Here is a 7980-nt window from a genome sequence, read left to right on the forward strand (position 1 = left end):
TAAATTTCAAATAAGCGTGTTTTGTATTGCGTTGTTAAAATTATTTTTCAAAATTTTAATTATGTTATTCTGACATGAGTACACACATTGAATGTAATTATTAACCAGGCATTTTAGACCATCTGCAAACTTTAAAGTTTACATGTCAAACCTTAAAATGAAGCAAAATAAGGTCAATTATGAAACACTAAAATAAAATCTAAAGCACAAAAGCCATTGGTCTTTAATATAAACATAAATAGCAAACGTAGCGAAATGTTGTATTATTGTTTTAGTTACAAACTAGATGTGCTTATGCATGATAACAACTAACAAAACGAAGAGCTACTGGGCTATATCTTGCTATCATATTTTCACGGAGGGTAGTAAATGGTCACCTTACATAGCATAATGTAAAAATAACTTTAAAACCATTTGATAGTTTCTAATTATCATTCACAATATCCTCATACATGAACACATGATTACACTCATCATAGAAAAAACTTCGAATTATAGTATTTATGTAAAAATACTAAAAATTAAAAATCAAACCAAATTCCCCATTTTTAGCATAGCCACATGCGTGTGTACACAACATATTCAATATTTGATTTAAAAGTCTAAACTAAATAAACACAGCTGTAAAAATAGAAATAAGTTCATCACAGAAGCTAGAGTATATATAATCGCTGTCACGGAAATTTTTTAAAATAATAATGAAAAGTGCATATTTTCGTAATTTTTTTTGTATTTTTTTTCTCTAATGCACCAAAAGAGACATTGCGAAATTTTTAATTAAATATGAAAAAATAAATAGAGAGACAAGAACGTGCATATCTTTTAAATTTAACGTAACTGTTACAGCTTTTGCAAGTCGGCTTTTTGTCTATTATCATCTAACACGCTTTTGTTTGTTTTTTTTTACCTAAGCTAAAATAAATACAGATGTAAAATTACTTATTTATGTTAATTAAGGAAGCAAGGGTACATAATTGCACGCAGAAAACACTCTTTAATCATAACATTCTTGGTCTGGTTCTCTTATGAAAGATGATTGGGCATATTTTCGTATTTTTTCTTGTTATTATTGCCTGCCGTGCATCAGAAGACGCATCTCAATGTACACAAACTGTTTTCCGGAAGTTTAGAGAAAACGGTATGAATAAAATAACACAAAACATTTGTGTTCACGGAAAGAAAAACTTGTAGCTACTTTTCAAATTTAACGTGTTACTGCTGAAGTTTATGTCCTGTCGTTTTTTTCGTGTAATTATTGTAATAAATTGTTTTACAAAACCGTCTAAATGCATGGGGAAAAAGCATATTAACATATGAACAGATAAACGAAATCGTAGACAACTATATGGAGGACGAAACTAACTTTTTAAGGCTAATACTTAAATTATCAATACCTGCTTCCTGTATTGTATAAATAAAAATAACTAAAAATAACTCTTCGTATAACAATAAAAGAGAAATTTTTTTATATATGCATGTGATAATTTTCTGCCATTAAACAATTCTATTGGCTTTTTGTTAAGGTGGGGCTCTAGCAGAAAACGATGCCATTTCAAGTCATGTCGTTCGCAATCTTATGGAATGTTCTATGGTATGTGCTTTAATGCAGCAATGTGTTGGCTTTAACTACCTTGACAATGTACAAGAATATTTGATTAACTGTCAAACCAGCAACAAGACAATAAGTAATGTCTCAAAAATTGTATCTTCCGAAGGAAATTGGATTTTTTATCAAACTGTAAGTTTATGGATAACAGTAGGTAATTTGTGTGTGTTTGACAATGTTTCCAGTTTGATTTTACTTTTACTTTATTGTTATCTCATTATTTTCTGGCTTTGTGTGAGTACAAAGACACGAACTAATAACAAACAATAAAGCAAGAAGCATGAAATAACTAAATGCCAAAGTGGCAAAACAGAAATAAATGACTATTCAAAAATATTGGCCTCCAAAGGAAAATGGACTTTTTATTCTTCATTGATGAAACATATCAAGGTAACAAAATTTCTGTGCTCATGCATTAAAGCTCTGCGGGAATCAATGTATTTCAAAAAATACCAATAGACTTTATTTCAAATTAAAAGTTGGTGATGAAGCTATTCAAATTGATCGTGGACAAATTATGCGTCTGTCAACAGCCTTTTATTAACAAAGCATAATCAAGAGAACAAGAGCAGAGGAACATTGATAATTGGGGGGGGAGGCTATTATTCATACATGCATGTTTTACTTTATTAGTTTCTATTGAAATCAATTGTCTCTGAAGATGACTACCGCTAAGATTGTCGAAACGTCAGTCAACAATAACAAAAACAGTAATTCTCAGGACTATACTACCTGGACGATCTACATCTACGAACATGTAACGATACTCCCGGGTTCAAACCATTTATTGAAATCAATTGTGTTTACACATTATAACTTATGAATGTATGAATATAGTTCTCCCTCCCTATTGTCAATGTTATGCCGCCACTGCAAGGGATTAATAGATTCTATGACGTGTCTGAGGGAAAAATCGCTCGAAAAACTTGGAATGAGTGCATCATTGATATATATTGCTCCACGTGACTCATTGATGCAATTTTACCCCAACTTGACCTGCTAAGTGTAAATTAGCTTGAAAAACAGGAAGGAAAGCAATAAAATTCTCAAATGTGAAATGTCCAAGCACAGACTACATAAGAGTAAAAATACTCGTAAATGTTTATAGATAGGTGATTACACTTTTGTTTAGTAGTGAAAATTTTTATTTTTTAGTCAAAGATAAAAGAGCCTGCAGAAAATGAAAATAATTGGATAGTCCTAAGCGACACAAGTTTTCTAAAAGATAAAAATGATTGGATAGTACAACTCAAACAATGGCTTCCTTCGACATTGAATGGCAAAAAGGCGGTGCACTGTTACCAAGCAACAATAAATGGATGGGAGGCAACCACATTTCACAGTCTGTGTGACAATAAAGGACCGACACTGGTTATTGTAAAAGTTGGAACTTTTGTCTTTGGGGGATTTGCTTCAGAATCTTGGAAAGGTAAGCCTGGACGATTCATAATGAGTCTTGTTAAAGATTAGTCGCTCTTAAATATCTTTAATAGTATCTTTTATACGCTGACAATGCATTTGAAAACACTTTAACATCATACCAGCAAATTTACTAGAAAAATAACTTCAAATTGCATGTGCTTATTCAAACCGATTTAAAATTAATTTAGTTATCGTTAAAGCATTCAGATAAATTTTAGCAATGAGAAAACTAACAGGGTAAATATAGGTAAGGCATAAATAGCATATGAAATTGGTTTTCGCCAAAAAGTCTCATGCATGTCTCATGCATGTCGTTTTATTTTTCCAATAAACAAAATTGAATTCTTCTTACCAAGTTATATATGATCGTTGAAAGTTGCAATTTTGGTCCTATAATTAACATAAAGTCTTATTTACCAAACAGAAGCGATTTGATGTTCCATGTTAAAATTTTTGTATTGTTCTTGCAATATAAAGGCAATATTCCCTTTGAAAAAATTACTTTGCTTTGCGTAGAGGCCCGCCACTGCACACAGATCGTAATTATTTCTGGGATTTTACACTTCAATTCAACCATAAACTCTTCCAAATATTTTAGTTAAAAAAGATAATGGGTTTTGTCACTGAAATTTCCGTTTACCATCATTTAGCTGTTTGGTTTGTAAGAGGCTGGTATTCTTGTGTTTAGCAGTACGTTGTGGTTTCTTCCTGTTCTTGCAATGCAGCCATTAAGACTAGCCTCTTACTTTGTTTTCTTGTTAAACAGAACAGATATGTTAATACCATGTTCAATCTGCGGTTTTCTTTTTCGTCCTCTCGTCTTGAAGTGATTAGTTCCTTCTTTGCCCTGCACATTTCAGTTAGTCTCAGCTTTTCAGCATGCATCCTGCAGTGATTAACAAACATTGGAAAACAAATTCTCGTTGGCTGTAGCTTCTTCACATAATGCCAAATTGTTTCCATAATTATCTAATACCGTTATCCCATTTCTTTCATTCACTTCGTTAAGAGCCTTTTTAACTTGTGCTTTGTTCCATACTAGACGCTAGAAAGCTCAAAAATCTCTAAGCGTTTATGTGACATATCAAAAGACTTATTGTTTGTCCAAAAGATTATTAGCGCAATTTCCAGTTTCTTATCGGTAAATATAGCATAAAGAAAAATGTCATTAAAGTCATTATAGTGGTTCCCAAGCGCCAGTAAAAATACAAGAATTGACTGAATTGTCTTATCTGTTTAGATACAAACAGACTCGTCTCCAGGAGTTTAGTTTTTAAGAGTTTATTTCCAATTTAAAGCTTTGGATGATTGAGCTTTTTATTGTAGCTCACATTGTTAAATTAGGAGTTAAATTACAGCCCCACCAGTAAATAAGAAATAACTTAAAGACAAGAAAAAACACGACTTATGCAAAATATAAATGTCTTTGAAGAGACCTGACAACTTTCTTCCGGAAGTATTATCATAGCGTACGGGCTGGCGGGGCACGGGGAAGTGTAGGCCACCCCCCAAAGCTTAGCCATTCGGGCATTTGGGCTTAACACCATTTGTCGCTTGGGCAATTAATAAAAGGCTAAACGACGTAAACTGAATCAAATTATATGGACGATTAGGAAAGGAATTAATTGACATTTAAAATTCCTTGCGTTATATGAAGTTCAAATGTAACTTAATTGAAACGCGTGCGAGCTCGGAAAAAAATATCATTTTAATGCGGTGTTAAACTTCCAAAGTTGATATTTCTCTTGCTTTTTGATGAACCTGCAGCATAAAGACTAAATATTACAGGGTTTTGGGTTTTGGGAATACTCTATGCATGCCATGTTTGATTTTAAGTTAAGCTACTAGACGTAACCTGTGCTAAAACGGCCGGTATTCTAAGAAGATTGCATATTGCTCCTGCACAGGGGATATACTATTCTTATTATCTACTACTGAAAAGTTTGTAAACTGCGCATCCGAGATCAATAGCAACTTTCGCAACATATTTCCGTTAAAAAACGTACTTTTTCAAAATCTTGCATACGCGTGGTTTTAGCAAAAAATTGCGATATTTTAGTTAAAATATCGTATTTTCTCAAAATTTGCGCGCTTAGCAAAAAATTGCGCACCTGGGATCTCGGGTGCGCAATACCAACTTTCCTGTTTGTTGTGTATCATTACTTCTTTCTATAACTAAATATCAAACAAGTCTATCTTTTTTATTTATTTAATTTTCTAATAGCACACAGCAATCGGGCAAAAAGTGTGGTGCCCTCCCAAACAACAGGAAGCTCGTACGCCCATAAGTATTATAGTAAATTTACGTTGTGGCAATCACACTGAAGTATAAAAAATCTGAATCTAACCAATATAAATATATGGCAAATTTATTTTTTCTTAAAAAACTTAGATAAGCTTCCACCGGTCATTTAAATGTGACATTAAAGATCTACAAATGAAATACAATTGAGATGTTTCTGTATAAGGACAATTTATGAAACTTGTTATTTTATTTTTAGGAGACGATCGTTACATAAGAGCAAACAGATCGTTTATTTTTTCCTTAAAAAACAACTATGGTCTGCCACCATTTAAATCCGAAGTTGTCAAACCACAATATGCAATTTACGATTATTCTGCTTATGGACCCACATTTGGAGGTGGTCATGATTTGTACATTTCTGATAACGCCAACTCTAATTACTATTCTCACTCAAGATGGTTTGGACATTCCTACAAGCTTCCAAATGGTTATACTTACCAAAGCATTACGACACAAAACTTGTTAGCAGGTACCTCTCACTTCACACCAGATGAAGTGGAGGTGTTTTATTTTTCTTCATAAATAAACTAAACAAGAAAAATAAATTGTATGAAGACAGATGGAAGTTTCTGAATTTTCAGCTTTATCAGAGCAAATTAACAGTAGTTTTTTGCTTATGGAAGTGGCATAGTGTGTAAAATATTTTGTGTAGCAATTTTACTGTAATATCAAGTAAATTTGAAGGTGCAGTTATGGATTATTTAGAATATAATTTTGAACGACATCAGCATCGTAGGTGCATGCATTCCAGTGCTTCCCCAGTCAAGACGTCATGATTGTGAAGCCTGTTTTTTGGAATGTTTCTTTGCATGTGAATTGTCTGGCGTTCATGGAAATTGTAATCATTGTAAGGTTGTAATATACCTACCTATAAAGCAAGTTCCTTAGCTAAATATTATGCAGGAGGATTTATTGTTGTAGAAAAAAATAATTAGTACTATTGGACTCATTTGGATGTTCTTTACGTTCCTGGAAAGCTAGGTTTGTTTGATTGATCTTATTCTTTTTATCAGTTTTATAACTATTTCATTTTGTTAAAACCACAAAAACTACAGTGAAAACAACGACATAATAAGCGACGATACATTGAAGCTAATCACATAATAACTTCTTGACTTAAGATAGGAAAAAGGCTTTGGAAGTTACATGTGTTTTATATATTTCAATTTCAAAGCTCAATTTTCCTACTGTTGATTTGTTGAGAGTCACTTGAGTTGCGTGAGTCACGTAAGAGTGAAGAAATTGAACTGTTTCCTTGCAAGTAATTCGAGAAAGAGATAACACGTCCTCGACTGGTAAAATTTGGTCAACATCTGATTTCTTTAAAAAAAACTGCGGGAATTTTTTTAAATTTTTTTGTAGCTACATTTAATTTCACCATTTAATCAGTACAAAGTTTTACATAATCATGAAAATTACATAATGAACTCCTCTTCTAGTTTTAAAACTCAAATCGAAATCTTTACTTTAAGATGTATTGCAATAGACTAATGTTCATATTCTTCACTTATTCAAATAAACTTGATAATAAATGCTTTAATGCTTCTAACGATTTCTATAATTCACATCGTTCTTAAAGAGTAAATGAATAAAAATTCTCTGCTTGAATAAAATCTCAGTACACCTTTTTCAGTCTCAGATGCTATACTCTCGAATGGAGAAGATAAATAAAAACACTGGACTTCGTTTTCTATACTATATTCAACCTAACAGAAAGGATTGACTCCTAAAAAAGGGAAATTAAAGTGGTAAATCTATTAAGAACTAAGAGGTGAAACGACATAAATAGGAATGAACAAAATAATATGTTGAATTATTTTTATGTTATACATTGCTTTAAAGTTTAAGCACTTTAGTAACTATATGAGACACTATGGTGCAAGTTTTTCTTATAATGTGTAAAAATCTATCAAAGTGCAAACAACATACAGTAAGGTCACTCCTTTTGAATTTTTTGTGTTACACATGTCTTATAGCGAGTGAGAGTAACGTAAAAGAAGCCAGTCAATTGAAATTTTTTATCGAAAAGTCTAGAACTAATAAAATAACTAACTGCAAAAAGTAATCTACATAAAAATACAACTCCAGTTTAAAAGCAGAGTAATCACACTGTTCATCATATGTTTTCATTTCATTTTTTACACCACGGAGTTTTCACGAGCGTCAAAAAAACCTTTTGTTAGAAAAAAAACCAACTAAATTGAATAATAATAAAAAAGGACAGGCCAATTTCCGTTTTCAAAAACTCCTGGATCCGCCCGTGAAAAGGACGTCATTTCGAGTCTTTTAATGTTCCCCAACAAAGCTATTTTTTGAATATCGCGTTAAAAAGAGCAATTGCCACGTCCAATGGCCTAAAACCAAATGAAAACTGCAAAACCCAAAATAAAACGGGAAAATCAAGAGCTCAAAATCAATTGTTTTGGAATAAGTGTACTAATAAGAGTTTTGGAATAAGAGTACTAAACTGAAAGTTCTGAAAAGAACTGTTTTTGAAATTTAAGACACTATGCATTTCGGCAGACAACTCGTCAGGTGTCAACGTCTGCTATCTGTTAAGGGTGAATCAACTTGTATAAATATGACTAGTTTTGATAAAGTAAATGGTTTGAACCCGGGAGTATCGTTACATGTTTGTAAATGTAGA

At 32.2% G+C, this 7980-nt stretch overlaps 1 protein-coding gene across 1 annotated transcript; it reads left to right on the plus strand.

Annotated features, from left to right (window-relative positions):
• Positions 1-637: 637 nt before the first annotated feature.
• On the plus strand, positions 638-6278 carry LOC124454695. The gene is made up of 4 exons (XM_047005471.1): positions 638-1138; positions 1524-1738; positions 2762-3035; positions 5530-6278. The coding sequence occupies exons 1-4, from the start codon at positions 1033-1035 to the stop codon at positions 5853-5855; spliced, it is 921 nt and encodes a 306-aa protein (XP_046861427.1). The 5' UTR covers positions 638-1032; the 3' UTR covers positions 5856-6278.
• The last annotated feature ends 1702 nt before the right edge of the window (positions 6279-7980 follow it).

Source organism: Xenia sp. Carnegie-2017, unplaced genomic scaffold, assembly GCF_021976095.1.
Source record: "Xenia sp. Carnegie-2017 unplaced genomic scaffold, XeniaSp_v1 HiC_scaffold_3, whole genome shotgun sequence".
Classification (NCBI taxonomy): Eukaryota; Metazoa; Cnidaria; class Anthozoa; order Malacalcyonacea; family Xeniidae; genus Xenia; species Xenia sp. Carnegie-2017.

Coding starts and splice junctions, on each gene's coding strand:
- LOC124454695 (XM_047005471.1), top strand. CDS start 1,033: ATGATTGGGCATATTTTCGTATTTTTTCTTGTTATTATTGCCTGCCGT. Junction 1,139..1,523: donor CCGGAAGTTTAGAGAAAACG/GTATGAATAAAA, acceptor CTTTTTGTTAAG/GTGGGGCTCTAGCAGAAAAC. Junction 1,739..2,761: donor ATTGGATTTTTTATCAAACT/GTAAGTTTATGG, acceptor TTTATTTTTTAG/TCAAAGATAAAAGAGCCTGC.